We start from the raw sequence: 21,995 nt of genomic DNA, 5'->3' as shown, positions 1-21,995 counted from the left end.
ATTCCAGAATGCTATTCCAGACTAACTTCAGGTGCTGACTCTCTTATTCCAGAAATAAGAGCGTCCACACATGGAGTTAATCTGGAATAGTTAATCCACTTTAAATCCATATCCTACCTTATCCTGGATTAGTTTTCATGGGTAAATATGCTTTTAAGATTCTAAAACACGTTCAAAAACTTCACCCGTTTTAACCCAAGAACAGGTGTTCTAACCAAGCCAACTCTCCCCATCATCTCTAAAGCATTTCCCAGCCATTGGAAAATTCAAATAAGCAATTTATAAATACTGATTCAGCATCCAGGGATTGCTCAGCATCTCAAAATTCAGATGAGAAATTCTTTTAATTACATCTATAGGCTGACATTTGACATGATCACAACTTTTTATCATCTGACTGATTCCTAAAAGATCAAACATTTATAACAATCCCAACACTTATCTGAAGAGATTAATATTTAGCAGAGTAACGTCAACATCTCACAAAGTAAATACCACTGGTAAATACCTCTCTCATAAAGCCGGACTGCTTCTAGCAGGTATGGCACCAGGAGACGATTTACAACAAATCCTGGGGTATCCTGTAAAAAAAAACGCACAGAGTTTCTAAATAAACCCTCTATACCGATACTATAGCCAAATGCTGTATTACAAGGTCAACAAGGAAGTTGCTTATTAGCTCACCAAGTTTCAGTTCACTCTGGACTACTGGTCTTTTGCCTGATTTACCTGTTCACTACTTTTGTTTAACAGAAATTAATCTCATAACTAAGAGCTATTATGTGATCAGATATGGCTGGGGAACATAAAAGGGCCTCATCCCCATTCTTAATTATTAACTGGTCTTAAAAGACTCAATGTTGCCTCTTAGAAAGCTACTTGGAAAATACAAGCTAGTCAGAAAAATTCTGCTGATACTGGGTTTTTTTGGTGATCTAATCTAGGGAGAGGAGTTCTTCCCTTTCGTGTGTGAATTTATTAACAAACACATTCATGGTTTAAGAGCTTTTCTACTCCTGCTGTTTATTCATCATTGTAAATCAAACTTCTGTGACATCATAATCACTTCAACAGCAACCAATGTCAATTTTGCAAACAGAAAGTGATGAACTGGGTTGAGAATTATGCAGCAGGGGCAGCTTGACTCCCAAACAACCAAGATCTTGTTTTAATGTAAGCTTCTATAGTAATCAAAAATGTAAAGGGAAATGAGAAATAGAACATATGAAAGAGTACTGTAAACACCAGTATTATTTAATATACTATCCCATGTTAGGATAATAATAAATAATAGTACAAAGTACCACACCTCACGCTCTTATACAGCAAGTACATATTCCAAGTGCTTCACAATGTTAGGCAACATTATAATCCCCATTTTACAAAGGGGAAAATTAACACACAGAATGGCGAAGGAACTTGTCCAAGGTCTCACTTCCATCGTGCTTTTTGCTCATGGAAGTCAAACTACTTTACAAACAGTAACTGATGAGAAGGGAAAGAGTTATCTACACTTTACAATTTGGGAAACTGAAGTACAGAGATTTAAAAAAACCTGCCAAAGACCACAAAACAATGTGGTGGTACAGCTGAAAACAGAACCCAGGATGCCAACAACTCCTTGACAATAATTCCTCCTTTCTATGGGCCAGATGCTTCCATGAAAGGGGAGGAGCCATCGCGCTGCCTCCCCCTCCCCACAACTCCAGTCCCCAGAAGCCCTCTATAAGGCGAATGAGCAAAAAGCAGTGAAGATTAATACTGCTCTGACCCACACTGAGAGAGAATAATGTGCATAGACTACCCATAGTGGAGGATCCAAAAGCAACACAGCACATGAACTGGCTGTGATGCCTCAGGTGTTTGGAGGGCAAGGGGATCAAGATTCTCCACTGTAGTTAGGGTCTGAATGGACTGGAGCAGTTAACTGCGATCCCTGACCCGCACTAGGTTTGCCAGAACTATCCCTTGCTCTTTCCACGCAACAGCCAGACCCACTCCATTCACACAATGATATGGCAGATTGGGATCTCTCTTTCTTTCAAGGACTTTTAGCAAGCAAGTTGTTCTCTCCTGAAGGGATTTGCATGGGAATGGATAATCTGTGCCAGAAGCAGAGTACAAAATTTTCATTGTGTTCATGCAATTACACACCACATTAAAATGAATAGTTTTTTTTTTAAAATGAGCAGACCTGAAGTCCCCTGAGCATTGCACGTCTCTCCTCACAATCTAGACCTACTTGCCTTGCAAGATATTGGATTCTTTCCCAATGCTTTGGTGAATTCCATGAGCGACTCAAAAGTCTTTTGGCTGGTCATTGGTGTCTTGATGACCTAGCAGGGAACCAACATGCGTTAATAAGCAACCAGAAGCCTTTTCTCTCCCCACCCCGATAACTGTGCCAAAAATTAAACCATGATTCAGGATGTTCTCTGAATATTCCACAAAATACCTATATTACAAAGAACAGTCACACTAACCAAAATTAATATACATGTAACAATAAAACAGTGAAATCTATTTTAAAGCACCCCAAAGTACCCTCCACATTCTGAAATTGTTACTGTAACACATTTAAAACATGCACCAGGTTCAAAGCAATGGCGTTCATCTTTTTAGAATTCTACTGTAAAGGCTCCTGTGTGGATAGTATAAAAACTTCAAAAAAGCCATAAGGTCCCTAATGCCCAGGGAAACACATTGGCGACATTCTAGAGAACCATGTTTACACACAGTTCTTGATAGAAAGGGTGTAACATGGCTTCCTTGGCCAATATAAACAGGTGGACAGACACAGACACTGTATTATATCAACACATGAAGTCTAAAGAAAACAGTTTTTAATTTCTACTTTTCAAACTGTGTAAAGGCCTCTTATAAGCTTAAGAGTAGGAAGGACCCAAGTTATTTTCTTAGCAATTTTATCCTTACCCTTTGGCAAACTTGGATTTTTCTAAAGAGTTTAACAGAGTTTGAATTTAACAAGGTATCTGTTTACTTATTTATTAGTGCCCCAGAACGAGAAATGATGCCAATGCAGCTCTGGAAATAACATTTGTTAGTTAACTTGGACTTTCTATGCATCCACGCAGAATCAACTATGCTACATAAGCAGTGACAGATAGACTTTATCATCACAAGATTTTCAGTGGAATTTGGTCTCCTAAGCACCAGAATGACTACTGATATCAACACAAAAACAGTGAGCGTGGAATAAAAGCAGCAGGATTTGTTTCTCAGCAGTAAAATGGTAGTGTGCTTCTTTTGAAGTTAGATCTAAGCATCTGGAAGACATTCACACAAGACTGTACACCAGTTTCAAGGAAGCTCAAATTTATTTTACTTCTAGGAATTTTGAATGCTAAATACTAGTCTCTCAAATTGTCAAAGGAAAAATCTCTAAAAACTCTCTTCTTCTTTTCTGAAAAGGAGTCATAGAGTTTAAGGCCAGAAGAGATCACCAGATCATCTAGTCTAACCTCCTGTACATCACAGGCCACCAACACCACCCAGCACCCACATACTAATTCCAACTACCAAAATTAGATCAAGTATTATGGTCCATAGGAGACTAGACTATTGTACGCCAGACAGAGAACAGGAGGGACTGAGGGGCACCAAAGCCAGAGACCCCTGCAATGGCAGGGAAATGATTAAGTGAGATATATCCAGATAATCCTGGCAAGTGACTCCCACACACATGCTGCAGAGGAAGGTGAAACCCCTACATGGTCACTGCCAATTTGACCTGGGGGGAAATTCCTTCCCAACCCCACATATGGCAATCAATTAAACCCTGAGCATGCAAATAAGAACCAGCCAAGTAAGAGAATGTGTGTCTGTGAAAGCTGTCCCGTTAGATTCAGTGAGAATTTCTGCATGGACTAAATAAGTGCCCTTTAGACAATCTTCAAAGAAATTTGTGACGGATTTGACCCCAGCATCACAGCATCTTAACAGTGTAGTTTTAAGAAAAGGAGTACTAGCGGCACCTTAGAGACTAACCAATTTATTTGAGCATAAGCTTTCGTGATGCATCCGATGAAGTGAGCTGTAGCTCACGAAAGCTTATGCTCAAATAAATTGGTTAGTCTCTAAGGTGCCACAAGTACTCCTTTTCTTTTTGCGAATACAGACTAACACGGCTGCTACTCTGAAACCAGTGTAGTTTTAGTTAGCCATTTGGCACTGGCACGTCCAGAGTTCAAACCGTTGATCCCTAAAGCAAGTGCTTAAGTGTCACAGGGTCAAAATGCATGTCCCACTGAAAAATCTATATAAAATTTAAATACACTAGAACATTTTAAATTGATACTGAAGCCTGCTGCAGTGGCATGGGTACGTTCTCTCCAGATGTATAATCAAAAGTATCGCTCATCCTGCAATTCTGTTCTGAATCTCTTTCCTCGTCAGAGATGTTTGCTTTCTTCCAGACCTCCACTTTTAGGTAACGCAATGCAAGTGGATTTCACCTGTTCTGACCTCAGCCCTTTGTCATTCTGAAACAAAGAAACTGAGTGCCATTCAGTCATCATATAGGGCCTTTCAGCCTTAAAAGACACACAGGTTCATTTTCTCTAAACAGACATGAAAGATCCCATGACACTTTTGGAAAAACAGGATCAGACCCATTGTACATTAAGACCTGTCTATTGTGACAGGGTCCGGGCAGACGGCTACAGGAGAGTACTTTTTTTTTTTTAATTTGGCAAAATTACTCACACATTTATTGGGTCAATAATACTTGGTTTGCAGGTGGTTCACAAACTGCAAATATTTGCCATTCATGCTGTGTTGGTGAGTTTGGAGTCATGTGGTCTTGTTGCTCATCTCTGATTGGATGATTTACATAGCCAACGATAACAGAGCACTGGACTGGAACACAGGAGACCTTGGGCCCTGAGCAAATTACTTCGCCACCTCCTGCCTCGGTTTCCCCATAGTGACTTTTGGATTGGAATGAAGTAGCTCTGTGAAAAAAAATGGTCCCTATTTTGTGAAGTGCTGAGTCTCGTTGCCATTACAATATCTCAGCAATGCACAGGATCGGTTCCTGTGAAAGCTTTCCAATATGTTCTTCATCCTGTCCCTAGTGCACGAAATAAAACGTGGAGCTAACAAGAGCACTCTGAGTTCATTTGTTCTGATTGGTTCAGTTTCCGCTGTTCCCCAACAGGAGAGTAATAGAAGGCAGATATATTAGCCCAGGTTAAGTACGTCCCTTTTCCCTGGGTAAGGTAACAGGGAAGGTTTTTTTTTTTTTTTTTTTTTTTTTTGAAACAGAAAGGAAATTTATTTGTAACAGTTACAAAGAATACAAAGGGATAAAAAAAAAAACTTAGCAACAAAACAACGCAATCAAAAGGTATAACACAACAGCTTTCAGGAGGGAGAGGTGTTCAGGTTAGCCCAGGCCCAGAGCGGGGGGGCTTCCTCGACACTCGTGGTCTTCCACCCTCCTGAGTTACCTGGTGGCCTAGAGCGGGGGGGCTTCCTCGACACTCGTGGTCTTCCACCCTCTCGAGTTACCTAGCGCCGCGCCCAGGGTCACCGACCCTCCCTCTCCTGAGAGTGCCCGACAAGATGGGCACGGCTGCGGGGTGGGTGGTTGGGAGGGAGGGGGGTACACCCATGTATTATAGGACCCCTCCTAGAAAACAGTAATGATGGTATTCACAGCAACTAACGGCTGTGACTGGCGGCTCTCGCTCTTTCCCTCAATCAGAGGGTCAGATGGAGGGAACCGGACGGGGTCACCGAGCAGAGAACCCCGGACAGCGCCCACCGCTCCTCGAAGGTGTCAAGGGAGTCGGTGGACGCTGCCCAGAGGAACTCCGCCCGGATACGTGAATGTACTGAGAGTCGGAAAACGGCCTCACAATCGCAGGACGCCTCATGAGCCAACCTCCGCTCTCTGGTCTTATAAATGGCTGTTTTAGCCAAGGCTAGGAGGAGGCTAACCAGGAGATCCCGCGACTTGGTGGGGCCACGGATGGGGAGTGTATAGATAAAGAGGTGGGGAGAAAAATGAAGCCAAAAGCGCAAAAGAATATTTGTGAGGAGCCGAAAAAGAGGCTGCAATCTGGCACACTCTAAATAGACGTGCGCCAGGGTTTCCCTCACGTTGCAAAAAGGGCAAGTCTCCGGAAGGGAGGTAAAACGTGTCAAAAACACGCCCGTGCTCACAGCCCCGTGAAGGAGCCGCCAACTGATGTCCCCGACGGGCCTCGGGACCAAGGTGGAGTACAGGCTGGCCCACCGAGGTTGCTCACCCTCCAAAGGTGGTAAGAGATCTCGCCACTTTGTATCGGGGCGGGACACCAGGGTGCGGGCATGAAGGGTATGGAGCGTGAGTGTATATAGATATTTCCGTGATGCAACTTGAAAACCGACCGGTTGCAGTTCATGCAGCCGGCTCGCAGTGAAAGGATGAGGGGTGTGTTGGGATCGACAGAGTAGGGGCCCGATGGAAAGGTCCGGCGGGCCTGGGGTAAGGGATGGGCGGGGCGCGCCCTCGCACAAGGCTCGGCTAACATAAGCCCGAGCGGCGGGGGTCAGAGCGGCCTCCACCTCCTGAAGCACGCGCCGGGGGGTGCGAAGGCTGGAGAGCCCCATGCGTCGAGCGAGCGTCAGGGGATCCAGCCAGTCCCCCCGGTCGTAGTCCAGGAGGTCCCCGACCCTCGTAACTCCCGCCAGGACCAACCTCTGGCGCACCGTGCGGGACTCCGCCGCTTGCACACAAAGTTGGGGGTTGTGAAGCAGGGGCTCCGTGAGGAGATCTGCCCCCACGATGGCCGCCACGGACCTGGTCGTTGAAAACAGTTTCCAGGCCCGGAGGAGGTCCTGGTAGAAATCCGGCAGCCCGGAGAGGTCTCGCGGAAAACCTCTCGGACAAAGATAAAAGAGCTGTCGGTCATAGCGGAGCCCATGGAAGCGGCGTAAAAAGGCATGCGCCAATATGCTCCACGGCGAACTACCTGCACTATAAAGGAGCCTCTGCAGGGCCTGGAGGCGGAAAACGCGGACCTGAGTGTACAGACACTTCAGGCCCTGCCCTCCTTCCTTCAGGGGCAAGTGGAGAACCCCGACAGGGGCCCAGTGCAATCCTGACCAAAAGAACTCCAGAATCAATCTCCGGAGGTGGGACAGGAAACCCGGGGCCGGGGCTAGGGTGTTGAGCCGGTACCAGAGCGTGGACAGGACTAGTTGGTTAAGCACCAGTGCTCTCCCCCGAAGGGAGAGACATCGGAGTAGCCTCGTCCATTTCCTGATCCGCTCAATCACGCCGCCTTCCAAATTTTGCCAGTTCTCCGGCGGAGAAGGGTGCGTGGCAGAAAGATAAACGCCGAGATAGAGCAGAGGGCCGGCACTCCACCGGATGGTCTGAAGCGCGGGTGGGAGGGGGCTTACCTGCCGCCAGCCCCCCACCGCCAAGCCAGAGCTCTTGACCCAGTTGACTCGGGCGGAGGAGGCTGCCGAAAAGATGGCTTGGCATGCCTCCACTCGCGCCAAGTCGCCCGGGTCCTGGACCACGAGGAGGACGTCATCGGCGTACGCCGACAGGACCAGCCGCAGCTCCGGCTCCCGCAGCACCAACCCCGTCAACCTCCTGCGGAGGAGACAGAGGAAAGGCTCGATCGCCAGAGCGTACAGCTGGCCTGAGAGGGGACACCCCTGCCGCACCCCTCGCCCGAAGCTGACCGGTTCGGTCAGGGTCCAGTTGAGCCTAACCAGACACTCCGCGGAGGCGTACAGCACCCGGAGAAAACTCACAAACTGAGGTCCGAATCCAAACGCTCGCAGGGTGCTCAGGAGGTACCCATGATCTACCCTATCGAACGCTTTCTCCTGATCGAGAGACAGGAGGGCGAACGACAGACCGTCTCTCCGCCCGAGTTCCAAAAGGTCTCGGACTAAAAAGAGGTTGTCAAAAATGCTGCGACCCGGGACAGTATAGGTCTGGTCTGGGTGAATCACGTCCGCCATCACGGACCCTAGCCGCAGCGAGATTGCTTTCGCTACGATTTTATAATCCGTGCTAAGGAGTGAGAGGGGACGCCAGTTTCGTAAGTCGCGGAGGTCCCCCTTCTTCGGCAGCAAGGCGAGCACCGCTCGTCTGCACGAGAGAGGGAGGACCCCGCCCTGCAAGGACTCAGCCCAGACAGTGACTAGGTCTGGGCCAAGGATGTCCCAGAACGCGCGGTAAAACTCCACGGTCAGCCCGTCCATGCCCGGAGATTTATTGGTGGGCATGCGACGGAGGGCTTCCGAGAACTCGGCCAGGGTGAGAGGCAGCTCTAGCCGGTCTCGGTCGCCCACGCTGACCGTGGGGAGTTCCTCCCAGAGCACCCCGCAAGCGCCAGGATCGGTCGGATCCGGGGAGAAAAGGTTTGCGTAGAAGTCACGGGCCCTCCCACACATCTCCTCCGGATCCGTGAGGGGGGTGCCGTCTTCCGCTAGAAGGCAGGTGACGTGTTTTTTGGCCCCCCTCGTTTTCTCCAGGGCGTAGAAGAAGCGGGAGCCGCGATCCATCTCCTGAAGGAGGCGGATGCGGGACCGGACAAAGGCACCTCGGGCCCGGTGGTCCTCGAGGGCTCGAAGTTCCTCCCGCTTCTCCCGGCACGCTCCGCAGAGGGACGGGTCCCCGGGGCTGGCGGCCAGGCGCCTCTCCAGCTCTAAGACCTCCCGTTCCAACTGCTCTATCGCCGCATTTCTCCGTCGGCTGGTGCCCCGAGTGTAGTTGCGGCAGAAGAGCTTGGCGCGCACCTTCCCTAAATCCCACCAGCGCCGCACCGAGGGAAAGGCACGCCACTGCTCCCGCCAGGCCAGCCAAAACTCCCGGAAGGACATCACAAAGCTCTCGTCCTCCAACAGGCTGTTATTAAAGTGCCAGTAAGCCGGCCCCGGTCCCTCTGCACGGAGGGAGACCGTGACGGCAACCAAATGATGGTCGGAAAAAGGGGCCGGCCGAATGGTGGAGGAGTGGGCCTGTGAAAGATGGAGACGGGATAGATAAATACGGTCTAACCGAGAGCGGTGCGACCGACGGGCCTCCACCCGAACGAAGGTAAACGTGGAAGTATCATCTGGGTGATGGTCACGCCAGACGTCCACTAGGGAGTGATAATCGACTATGTCTCGAAGAATGGTCGCGGCGGCCGGGCTCGGCTCGGCCCCCGAGCGGTCCCGTTCCTCGAGGGTGGTGTTAAAGTCCCCTCCCAGGATCAGGCACTCGTGTGAATCCAGGGTGTCGAGAAATTCGGACACCTGCTGGTAAAATTGCGGCCGCTGTGAGCTCACTTGCGGGGCATAGATATTAACAAAATTGACCACGAGCCCCTCCAAACGAACTCGGAGGTGCAACAAGTGGCCCGGCACGGCCTCAGTGACTCCGAGCACCTCGGGCCGCAGGGTGGGGGAGAACAGGGTCGCCACTCCAGCTTGCCAAGCCGTGCAGTGGCTAAAGTATACCCCGTCCCCCCATTCCAGCCGCCACCTATCCTCGGCGGTTGGGTCCGTGTGGGTCTCCTGCAGGAAAACCACAGAGTACCTCCCCTCCCGAAGGTAGGAGAGCACCTGGGACCTGCGGAGAGCCATCCTACAGCCCCTGGTGTTCAGGGTTACAATGATGAGAGGTGTCATGCGGAGGGCTGGGGGGGTGGGGAATTCTCAGGGGTGGGGGTACTCATGGCCCCCGGCGGGTCGCGTAGCAACCCGTGTCCCATCCCGTGAGTAAGTAACTCTTTCCGGAAGCTGCGGGCCCGCTCGTAGGCCGCGGCACCGCCCCTCCCTTGCCCTCTACCCTCCCTCATAAGGGCTCTCGCGGCCCGAAGGAGTCGATCAAAGTCCCCCCATTGCTGGAGAGCCAGCTGTGCCCTATCGCGGGCACCACGGCATCGTTTCAAGAACTCCCGTAATGCATGCTGCAGCTCATGGGGGGGTAGGGTTACAACTCCCAGAGCAGTCCCTGGTGGGGCTTTTGATGCAGCTTCGTGGTCCGCTAAGGCGGGTAGGCAGGGTGCGGACCGCCGACGGGGTGTCTGACAGGCTGGGGTTATTAACTCCATCTCGTGCCTTGGGGCGGACGGGGATGGCAGGGGGAAAGGTGCAACTCTTGGGGAGTCGCAACTAGAAAACATAAAGACTGCTCCCTGGGGGGAATCTGCAAAAGGCGGAAAAGAAATAACCCCAGGGGCGGCGGTAGCCTTGCAGGAGGAGGGAGACTGAACCGGAATAGGGGTGGGGGCAGGGGCAGAGGTAAGGCCCTGGGCTTCAGGAGGCGCACAGCGAAAAGAAGGCGCCTCCCGAGCAGGGTCGGGGGTGAAGGGGCAAGGGAGGGGGCTCCGAGGAATGCTAGGTACTGGCTCCGGGGTGGTCGTGGCAGCCATGGCCCCAGGCGGTAAACCACTTTCCGTGGGGTGCTCACCCGGAAAGGCAGTCAGGGGGAAAGGGCATGGGGAGAGGGGGCCTGGGGTGAGATTGCCCAAATCGAGGCCGGCCGGCAGTAAATCATCCCCTCCCTGGGTGACCGGGGTCAAATCCAGGGCTTCAATCTCTGCGTACACAGAGGAGAGGCCAACTCCCACCACCCCAGGGGCCTCTCCGCTAGGGCCCGCCTCGGCGGTCACGTCGGGGTTCGTTGGGAGTTCAGGTGGTATCTGGTTAGAAGGGGCTTCCCCCGGGGCTTCGGAGGGGAGGGTCCCCCGCGGAGGGGGGATTCCACCCTCCAATGCTGGTCTATCTTCACCTCCCGACACCAGCGAATGGATCTCACTCGTGGCCGAGGCGGGAGGCTCAGGGTCGGCACCTCCCTTCCTGGTCTTCCGGGGGGCTTCCGCGTCAGATGAATGCAGCGGGGCTCGAGCCCTCCGCTTGCCTCGCTTCCCCTGGACTACAGTCCAGCCCTCCATGGCGTCGTCCGGGGGTTGAGTAGCAGGGGACGGAGCGGGGCGCGGAGGCAGAGGTTCAGGGGTTTGGGGGGGTAGCGGTAAGGCAGCATTAGGGGCGGGGGGTTCTCCTTGGGGCGAGCCCTCTCCTGCACCCGGTAAAAGCTTTGCCACACCCCCCTCCATAGGCTCTGCCGAGGTGGTTACGGCAAGAGTGGGACTCCCGTGGTCGCCCGGGCGTTGTTGGAGGGGTGCCTCTTGGGCCCGGACGGGGGCAGCGGTGGATCGGGTGGGAGGGGGGGTGGTGTCGGGTGCCGGGTGGCCAGGGGTGTCGGCAACAACAGGGCCGATATCCCGCCGGGTCTCGGGGGTCTCAGGTGCCCCTCTCCCCCGGGCCAAAGGGCAGTCCCTGCGGACATGCCCTGCCGAGCGGCAGAGGTAGCACCGGGCCTCTCCGGTGGAATAAAAGACCCTATAGCGGGCTCCCTGGTAGGGAACTAGGAAGGACCCCTCGAGCGCCTCTCCGTCACGCACCCCCGCCGGCAGTAAAATCTGCACTTGCCGGCGGAACGATAGGACGTGACGGAGGGCGGGGTCCTTGCAGCCTAACGGGAGAGGGCTAATAACAGAAACAAGCTTCCCCAGGGCAGAAAGAGCAGGTAACAGGGCAACATTAGGTAAAAAGGGAGGAACGGAGGTGAGGACGAAGCGGACGCCCAGATCTTCTAGCGGTTCTAGGGGGAGAAACACCCCCCCCACCACTAGGCCCTTCTCCACCGCCTCCTGGGCGGCAGTCTCCGAGGCCAGAAAGAGAACGACCTTCCCATACATCTTGGAGGCCGCCACAATGGCCATGGGTCCTACCACTTTCGCCAACGCCTGCACGTATGCCTCCACGTGGGGCGAGGCGGGTACTAAAAGGCAACGAACACCGTGCTTCCTGGTCAGGGCGGGAAGAGGGCCCCGACTACTGGTAATGGCAGCGGAGGCAGTGGGAGGGCGAGATGAGGAGGCGGCAGGTGAGGGGGGGCCTGTCGCCACCCGGGCATACGTCCTGGGGGCCGGGGGAGGGATGGTCGCAGAGCTGGTGGAGGGAACAGCTGGGAGGGGTGCCGCGATCGATGACGAGGCCACTGTGGTGGGGGCGGCCTCTGCCACGGAGGGTCCAGCGGCATTAGCGGGGCCCTTCCCTTTTGGCCCACTTCGATTTTTCCGTCTAACTGGGGGGGCGTTCCTAAAATCTAGTGGGGCAGGAACCAGAGCAGCAGTAGTAATCGCCCCGGTGCCTCCCACTGCCGATGCCCCAGCGGGGGCGGTGGCAGGGGTTCTAACAATGGAGGCGGTGGGGAAATCTTGAGGGGTGGGCAGGAGGGTAGATGGGGAAGGGGCAACCAATTTCGGTGGAGGGGCCTTGCGTCCCTCCTTCTCTGCCATTGTAAGCAGGGAGAGACAGGGAAACACTGGGAGGGGGGGGGGGGCAAAAATCGGGGTCCGGTAGTAGGGGTAGGCTGTGGGGTAAACAATCCGGGGGGGGGTGGGGGGAGGACAACCCACCACAAGTGTCCAAAGAGTCTCGCTTGGTTGGTTGTTATGCCTGGTCCAAAAGGCAAAGTCCAAAGCAAACAGCTGGATCCGAAGGCAGATGGCAGATTGCCAGCAGGGACGAAGCAGCGGGGGCCGTGATAGTTGTAATAGTGGTGGGGGGGGTTGGGGGCACCGATGGATCTGGGGGTAGCTCCCTGCTACACCCCTGTGCCGCCGCAGGCGCAGCTGAAATGCAGTCAACTCCCCCCCCCGAGGGTAGAAATTCAAAAGAAATCCCTCAGTCTTACGGCCTCTCTCCACGATGATTCATAGCTGCCCGGGAGTTCTCCGGCCTCTGGCGTCTGCTACAGCTGTTGGCTCTGTCCCAAGGCTCTCGGAAAAAGTCCAGGCAAAAAGCAAAACAGCTGGGTCTGGGGGGGTCCACTCCCCTCTCCGGACAGCAGGTTGGCAGTCCTCCCCCCCTCCTCCGGGGGTTTCAAATAAGCAAGGAGCAAAGTCCAAAAGCAGGCATCGGGGGGGGGGGGGGGGTGCTGGCGACCGGCCAGCACACTGACGCAGCTCAAAAAAATGGGAAAAAACGAAACCAAAAAAACAAAGCGTCCGGCCCAAACGCGGGGGGGGAAACTAAGCAAAAGGAAAAGTGTGAAAAATCCGGGCCGGGGGGCTTTAGGAAAGAAAGGAAAGCAAATAGCTCAGGAGCGAGTGAAGAACGATTCCGGCTCCTTAACAGGGAAGGGTCCAGATCAATCAGGAACCTTCTGGAGACAATTAAGACAGACAGGCTGATTAGAACATCTGCAGCCAATCAAGAAGCTGCTAGAATCAATTAAGGCAGGCTAATCAGGGCACTTGGGTTTAAAAAGGAGCTCACTTCAGTTTGTGGTGCGCGCGTAAGGAACTGGGAGCAAGAGGCACTAGGAGCTGAGAATGCATACTGTTGGAGGACTGAGGAGTACAAGCATTATCAGACATCAGGAGGAAGGTCCGATGGTGAGGATAAAGAAGGTGTTGGCAGGAGGCCATGGGGAAGTAGCCCAGGGAGTTGTAGCTGTCACACAGCTGTTCCAGGAGGCACTCTAGACAGCTGCATTCCACAGGCCCCTGGGCTGGAACCCGGAGAAGAGGGCGGGCCCGGGTTCTCCCCAAACGTCCCAACTCCTGGTCAGACACAGGAGGAGTTGACCTGGACTGTGGGTTCATGAAAACGGTCAAACTGAGGGCTGCCGTGAAGCTCCAAGGCGAGCAAATCTGCCAATAAGCGCAAGACCCACTAAGATAGAGGAGGAACTTTGTCACACTATAAACAAAGATGCCCAGGATTGATATAAAGGATCACTTACTGGAGGATTCCCTGCACCTTGAAGTCTTTAAACCATGATTTGAGGACTTCAACAGCTCAGACATAGGTTAGGGGTTTGTTACAGGAGTAGGTGGGTGAGATTCTGTGGCCTGCGTTGTGCAGGTAGTCTGACTAGATGATCATAATGGCCCCTTCTGACCTTAGAATCACAGAGTTTATGATTGAAGTGTGATTTTAAACAGATTTAGTTAAGCCAGTTCAAAAGGCCATGTGGATATTTTTATTTCAATTTAAAAAAAGCTTATTCCAGTTCAACTTAAGTTGGCAACATACTTAAGCTAAACTGAAAAAAGCCGCTGTTAATCGAAGTGTTCACACTGGGGTTTGCACATGTAAGTAAACTAGTTTAATTAAATCAGTGCAAAACTATGGGGTTGACAAGATCTATGTCAACCATTTAATAGCAAAACTATTAATCTAATATATTCTATATATGCAATATGAATGAGTTAATATTATTATAGGAATCTGAACTTGTATTTCTTTACATAAATGTTTAATGTCAACTGGAATTAGGCACCAAATTGAGGTTTCACAAAAATAAGCTTCATGAGACCTTGGGTAACTGAAATGTTTCTACATATTGGTTACCACTTATTCAAAATTCAGAGAGAGAACATTCCACCTGCAAAAAACCCCAACATACCTGTCCAATTTTTATGAATGTTAACATTTGCAGCCATGCCTGGTTTGTTAAATGTGTAATCAGAGAGTTTTCACTCAATTCAGTAAAATCACTGGAGATGACGTGCCATGGGTAGTGTAAAGATGCTCACTATGTAATATGGTAACCTCCTGTTAGAGAGGTCTGATGACTGTATTACTATAGAATGACTCTAAACAAAAGCTCATTATTGTAATAATAAAACACACATTTCTACGGTTTTTCTTTATTTCCATCTGAATCATCTATTCTACCTAGGGAACACAGGTCTGCAGCGTTTGCCAATCCAAACATTATGATGCTGCAGGACAGCCTGAAATTGAAAGAGCCTCTAGACAAAAGGAAAAACTAGTATGTCTCTTTCAATTTTTAGCATTGGTTTCAACCCTACAAAGAGATCCCAGGCAGATATTTATGCCCACATAAAGTCCCAACGCCAAAAGCCTTTGCCGGATCAGGCTAGTGACAATTATAGCTGATTGGGAATTTTAAAACAAAACTCTTTTTCGTCGGAAAATGCCAATTCCTCAAACCAAAATATTTGTGGAACCATTTCAGTTTGACAAACTTCTGCCAGTGCACTCCAAGAGTCCTGATGGAAACTTGCCGGTCTACCAGCTCCCTTGGGGAACTGCTGGGAAGCCTGGGCTTCCAGAGCCTGCAGCTCTGGGGTAACTGTGCCATACAGATTGCCTCAGTCACAGACCCCAGGGCTTCCAGACTCCCTGCTGTGGAGCCAGGAGTATGACCGCCTCGGCTCGAACCAGGGCTCTCAGGACTTTTAAGATTCCCTACTCCATAGCAGGGGACTCCCCAGGCAGCCCTCAGAGTCCCTTGGAGCCAGGAGCTGCTGGCGGCTCAGTTTCATTTTGGGAAAAGTTGAACAGAAACATCTTGAGTTTTCCAAAATGAAATTTGTTTAGAATTTCTTTTCCGTGGGAAAATATTTTCTCATGGTCATTGATCCTGAGTTTTGACCAGCTCCAGTGATGATACATCTCTGCTATTTCACAGTCCTGTAAATACCACTTTGTAAGTTGGCCTGAAGATCAGTCCCCAGTATTCACTACTGAGGTGGAAAATTTCAGCTTGCAAAGATCTGCCATATGATTAATGCATCTAGAGAGAGAGACTCAAGTATTTTTTACAGCAGAAAATGTGTATCAATTGGCATTTTCAGAACACAACAGATGGACAGATTTTGTTCAAACTTTCCTGAAATATCATTTATTTTAGGACTGAGATAACACATGGAAGATTTCATCCAGAAAATTATTACAAAAAAATAAGCCTAAAAAACTAGGAAGTTATAACAGAAGGCACAACATAGGTGAATGTTTGTTACTGAGGAAACTCTAGAATTATTCATATATTGGGGGTCGGAGGAGAGAGAAAGAAGCACAGCACTTTAGGGCATGGGGAGGAAGAAATCTTGCTTCGTAGCAGAGATGGGCCCAAAGTTCACTTTCAGACATACCCAAAAGTTCATATGTGTTTGTCTCTGCAGTTTTTGGTTTGACCTATTTCAAAGATAGATCCAGCTGTGAAATTCAACCCCGCCCCCCAAGTCTGAGGGAATTATGGTAAGTGCTTCAGATCTGGGGTTCTGGCTCACCCCTACTCCCACTGCATAGGCATCAGATGTTAAAAAAAATGGTTATGTTGGTCATTATTTTTTGGAGAGGGGGATAAATTGGGTAAGGAGTATAGTAATGTTGTTATGATGGGACGGACTTCATGTGCTCCTGTACACTTCCACAGGGGATGCATTTATTATTCTACTCTAAGTAGCAAGATGAATACATATTTTATGATCTATTAAAACGACAGACACCAGGCACATGTGCCTTTAGATGAATGGTCAAGTAGCTTTAAAATAATTGTATTTTTCGTACCTTAATACAACTGAGAAATAAAGATCCAAACCTGGTATTAAAAACAAATTATTTCAAAATCTCCACACACTTCACCTGAAACGTATCAGAAGCATAAAAATACATATTGTTTCAAAGATGCTAAGGATTAGCTTCGGATGTTCTGAAACATTCACAATAAAGGAGCTAATGACTCAGGGGACTGGCAACAGGACGTGGGGTCTTTCACCTCTTTTAACATCAGTTCATATCCAGCCTGGGCTCATAGGAACCCAAATTCCTCTGCCCATTGCCTGATGACTTAAAACACAAAAAGTTCTTATCAGACAGTTGTCCATGTGACTGAAATCATCATCAAACCTGATGCTCTTGTTGGCAGTCTCAGCAGAGAAGCCAGAAGCTGATTGGGCATGGAGATGGATCAACCAGAGATGAAAAAGTCCTGTTGGACTGTTCAGTCCATCACCCTCTCTTGGAATGGAGGTCATTTCATCTTCTTATCTCTAAAGGTAGCTCCTCCTGGTCATGAGGGCTACACACTGGGATACATCCTATTACATTAATGAACTCTCAGTGAAGTACAAGTATATTGCCATGCTATAATATTTATTATCAGACACTTACCTCCACAAGCTTCATCATAGGCACTGGGTTAAAGAAATGGAGGCCACCAAAGCGGTCCTGCCTAGTGGTGGAGTTGGCTATGTCTGTTATTTGCAAAGACGAAGTGTTGCTCGCAAATATTGTGTTTCTGTGGGGAAAGGAAGTGAGGATTGTGTAAAAATGACAGCTATCTTTGTCAACAAGAAGGTCTGTGCTCTAAAGATCAACAGATTTCAATGGGCATTCAGTGGCTAATCATGAGTGTCTTTTTTTTTTTTTTTCAGCTAGCCTATTGTAGGCCAACTGTTCTTAAAAATACCCCATCATACATAGCTGACACTACCCTTCACTGGTCTTTCCATAGCATGCAACTAAAAATAGCACCGCAATGACCAATAGTTAAGCTTGTCTCTGAAAGTTGTATGAATTTGTAACTCCAAGAAGAATATATAGGTCTCCTCACTGGATCAAGAAAAGAGTTTTTTCCATGAAAAGTAGAAAAGTTTCATAGTCCCCATCACAAATCTCTTATTTCAGGAAAATTCTTCATTGGCTCAAAAGAGCCTAAGGGACTTGTGCTGCTAAGTCATTTACATGATTTTGAAAATCCTATTCTTAGAAATCTAAATATGGATCTAAGAGTCTAGCTTTTGAAAATTTTTGCCAATAATCTTTTTACAGTATACACTGAGAGATCTAGACAGCAGACATATTGCAAAAGGAAGAAGTAGAGCAGGAAAACAGATGCCACGAAGAGACAAGAATTGCTGCATACAGCACAGTCATTCAGTAGACAGGACCATATCCAGATATGTGGTTGGTGGGGTGTTTTTTTTAGATTTATAATGGCAGGGAAAAGAAATCCATCCATTGGCATAAACCAGTTCTTAAATTTAAATAATTCATATAGTACCTTCTGTTAATGAGATTTCAGAGCACTTTTCAATTATTAAACCTCATAACACCTGTTAGATCGAGAAACTGTTTCTTCTTTGAGTCAGGAGAGCATCATAGATCTTGAGGCGTTAGAAAAACACTTGTTATGTAAAAAGAGACTGTGAAAGCCACTGCATTTTTACTTTATGTAAAATATCTGAATTTCTGAGTCTGACAATCACATAAATGTCTCTAAAAAGTCTTACCTACACATCTCCCCAGCAGCTATCCTTTAATCATTTCTCCCTGGCAACAGCACCACAAAACAAGCCTTAGGGCTTGTCCACACAGTGCACTAGTCCACACTAGCGGGATGTAAATTCTAGTGTGCACTAGCGTGTTGCACTCCTTACATTAATGTGCACTAGGGAACTTTTAGTGAGTGCCTGCAGGGTCCGCATAGGCCAGCTAGTATGCAACATGCTAGTGCACATTAGCATTTACACCTCTCTAGGCAGACTAATGCACTGTGTAGACAAACCCCCAGATTATTCTTGGGCAGGGCACTGAAAGAATGTTTTGCACCCACAATTCTGATATCAGTAGTTAAGATTTCTGAAGGTCAAAGAATATGAAGGACAACAATTCACGACCCACCCTTACTCAGAATGTTCACCATTGCTTCAAATGAATTTCCATACAGAAGTCTCTCATAAATAAACAAACCCAGAAGCAAACCTAACAGACAAGACTCCTTCTCACAAACTAATGGTTGCAGGGTCAGAATTTTTTAGTTAAGCTTCTAATCTCTGAAATGCCCACTTCTGTGGGTAAAAATCAGAACCTTACTGTTAAAGTAAAGCTTTGCATTGTTCTATAGATACAATTAGAAAAAAATCTTCATTAAAGCTACATTGTGTCCGAGTGCACCTTGCCCACATTATCTACTTAAACTAATAAACTGGTTTAAACCAAATTTAGATAGTAAAAGTTCCAGCTTAGAGCAATGCTTAACAACCTTTGAAAATAGCATTTAGTAAATGGAAATATTGACAAACCCTTAATGAAATCTTTTTGGAATCAGGTGTCCTTGCCTGCAGTGCCACCTAGTGGGGCCCAGGAAGAATCACACAGAATCTCAAAACTCAAAAGACAAGAGAAAAGAAACGTCGCCTTCCATGAAGTTATCCAGACTGTCCAGCTCCTTCTTTAAAAATGCTGAAGTTGTGGATGAAAGAATGCCTCCTTCTGGCCAGTTTTGTAACACAATTTCAGAATACAAACCACAAGCCAGACACATCAGCCAGCTCCTGGCTGGGGTTGCTGCCCTAACAGAAAGATAAATCCTGGATCAACAGAAATGATGATATGCAATGCCCACTGCACAGAAATGGGCAGTGTACAGTTAGGGAGGCAGAGAGAAAAGGCAGGGGGGTTCACAGAAAAAGAAATAATGAAGAACTCTCACTATATGACGACTGACACACCTGTCTAAAGTAGAAGCAACATAAATTAAATGCACACATAATAATGGACGCAGGAAGTGACATGACAATCCTGCACTGGCCTATTTAGAGCAGGACAGGAACTGATTCAATGACAGTAGAACATGTGGTGCATAAGGAGGGGAACCCACCCATATCACTATTCTGAAAACGAAACTCAGAGACATTACCAGGGTCATTGATTATGTATGAAGAGGAGGCATCATAACCATTTCCAAATAGTAGGAGGATTCTCAAATGTAATACTGAAAACAATATAACCTGCAAACACAGTTAGGCAAAACCCCAGAAAGTAATTACACTTCTCTGTTTCCCTGTCACACAGTGCTGCTATGAGGGTAAATTCATTAAAGTCTGTAAAGTGCCAGCAAATCCTCAAATGGAAGGTGCCATAAGAATGCAGAGGACTACGCATACAAATCAATGGAATCAATGGCATGATTCATCTAAGCTGAAATAGAAACCCTGTGTGACAGCTGCAGCCAGAGCCCCTTCAGCTGCTGAGTGCAGATTTAGTGCTTTGAGTTGTGCTTGTACAAAACTTCTGTACTGTTAAAGCACTTAACTGGCTTAGTTTAAGTCAATTTGTATCTACAAGCATAAAATTTCAAGCAGTCAGCAGGGACAATACCTACCCCAATTCCCCAGTGCTCTCTGGGGATGCTAAAGTCCCACGGACTACCTGTTTGCCCCATGCAGCTTTCATTCCCCTGCAAAAGTATTAAGCTGTACAAACGGAGAGTTGGCAAGCCTGAATGTCCCATCCTCCCACCCCCAACAGAGTTCAGCAGCTCCACAAAGTAGTGAATTGCGTGGGGCTGCCAGGTAGCTTAATGAAGCTTAGCATCATCACAGAGAGATAGAGGCAGCCCCACCTTATTTGAGCATCTTAAAGACTTATGATTGTAGAAGCAAATCTGCTTAAAGCTCACTAACTTGGCTGAGCTATAAGCTAATTTACCTCTACAAGTTCCTGAGAAGATTCATAGCAGCAGGCTCCCCTCCTGTGAACCCTAAACCTTCAACAGTAGAAAACAATTCACCTGACACAATGTTTCTTGTGTCCAAACTCCTCGGAGAACTTATGTAGAAAACTATGCTCTCCACACAGAGGGATTTGGGTTTTTTCCATCTCTTATTTATTTAAGATGGGGGGTGTAAGGGGGGGGAGAGAGAAAGGAAGTAGGCTGGGGCTCATTATGTGTTCTGCACAAGGGTTATATTTCTTGTAGCAATCACAGCTATAAAGTTAACTAAGTTTACTATGTGGGATACAGATGTATACCTGCTTCTGCATACTAAATGGAGGTAAGGGCAGCAAAGTACAATAAATAACTTAAGTCAACTCAAACAGTTTTCTTAACAATAAGCTGAAATGCTACTTGAGCTTACTTATGTGAAATTCGTTTACGGTTCCAGCTCAAACCTACCTATACAATTCTTGGTCTTCACTTCAACCTAAGCAAGCTACAGATATTTTGGGGAGGAATGGTCTGTACCGCCCCTTGCCACAGAGAAAAACTGTGACTGGATCAGTCAGGGTTTTAAAGGTTGCTGCACTGTCACAGGGATTAGGTATGTTTTCAATAGCTCCCACAGTTCTTGGATTCTTCTCGTAAGGGAGAATGGGCTGATAGCTCCATGCAGCGCTGCTCAGTGCTTTGGCTAATTACGAGCATGCTGGAGTTCTGAGGGAAAAGCAGTAGTAGACACCTGGCTCACCCTCCAACACTGCAACCGCTCAGAGTGGCTCCACAAGGAGCTGCCACCACATTTGCTGAGCACGAGTCTCGGCTCTGACCCTGCCCAGCTTTGCCACTGTCAGTGGTTTGAGTTACAAGGAAAGACCCAACCTTCCACCTGACATATAGCAACATATATGATCTGCAAGAAGAAAGGGAGAAAAGTCAACTAACGCAACACCTCATTAGCTCTTAAATCCATCTCACCAGCTCTTAAGCCAATTAGGCTTGTGGCTGGTTAACGAAGGGAGAAAAAAGGAAGCAACTTAGGAACCTGTCTCCTTTCCACTAGCAGCTCTTTTGTGGGTATGAGAATTATAGGCATGTGCACATACAGGGCACAGGGATCCAAAATTATTCCAAGCTATGGGGAAGGCACAGGAAGATGGAGACATAAAAATAAAAGCAAAATCCTTCATTCTAGGGTAGGGAATATATTAGAATTCCTTTTGGCTACAATCCTATCACTTTATTGAGCCAGTGGAGAAAAGACACTTAGAAGTAACATAATTCCCTTCTGCCACCATCCTTTGATTTCTGTGCCGATTTGAAGAAAGCGTGGGGGCAGGAGGATCTTCTTTCTTTCCTTCACGCACCTTCCCCACCACCAATAATGAAAATAAAAGCCTAATATCAATCAAAATACACAGTAGGGAAAATGCAGTAGTTGTTAGAAAAAGTAACAATCCACAACTACTAGCATTTACAGATATCTATTTAGTGACCCATCAGAGATAGGTCTGCTTCCATCTTACCATTCATTTTCTCCACGTGAGAAGTCATAGATCACTACCTTAAATCTCAGTAGAGAGAGCCAGGCATCCAATGCTACATAATGTTTAAACATATAATATGCAGCCACTACTGCTGGTGCAAAGAATGAGAGCAGTTGGTAAATACTGTGCTAACATATTAATTTATTTTTTTTTATTTTTAC

At 48.2% G+C, this 21,995-nt stretch overlaps 1 protein-coding gene across 1 annotated transcript in view; it reads right to left on the bottom strand.

The window, feature by feature from the left end:
* Positions 1–21,995, bottom strand: part of HADH (hydroxyacyl-CoA dehydrogenase) — a 42,878-nt gene that overhangs the window by 7,674 nt on the left and 13,209 nt on the right. The window contains exons 4-6 of the mRNA XM_084626671.1: positions 16,957–17,083; positions 2,247–2,336; positions 509–581 (exon numbers count right to left, since the gene is read on the bottom strand). Coding sequence (XP_084482797.1) covers positions 509–581; positions 2,247–2,336; positions 16,957–17,083 — 290 coding nt within the window. The remainder of the gene's footprint in view (positions 1–508; positions 582–2,246; positions 2,337–16,956; positions 17,084–21,995) is intronic.

Source organism: Lepidochelys olivacea (genome assembly GCF_965140295.1).
Source record: "Lepidochelys olivacea isolate rLepOli2 genome assembly, chromosome: 4".
Taxonomy (NCBI): Eukaryota; Metazoa; Chordata; order Testudines; family Cheloniidae; genus Lepidochelys; species Lepidochelys olivacea.
This window is presented reverse-complemented; position numbering and strand designations above follow the sequence as displayed.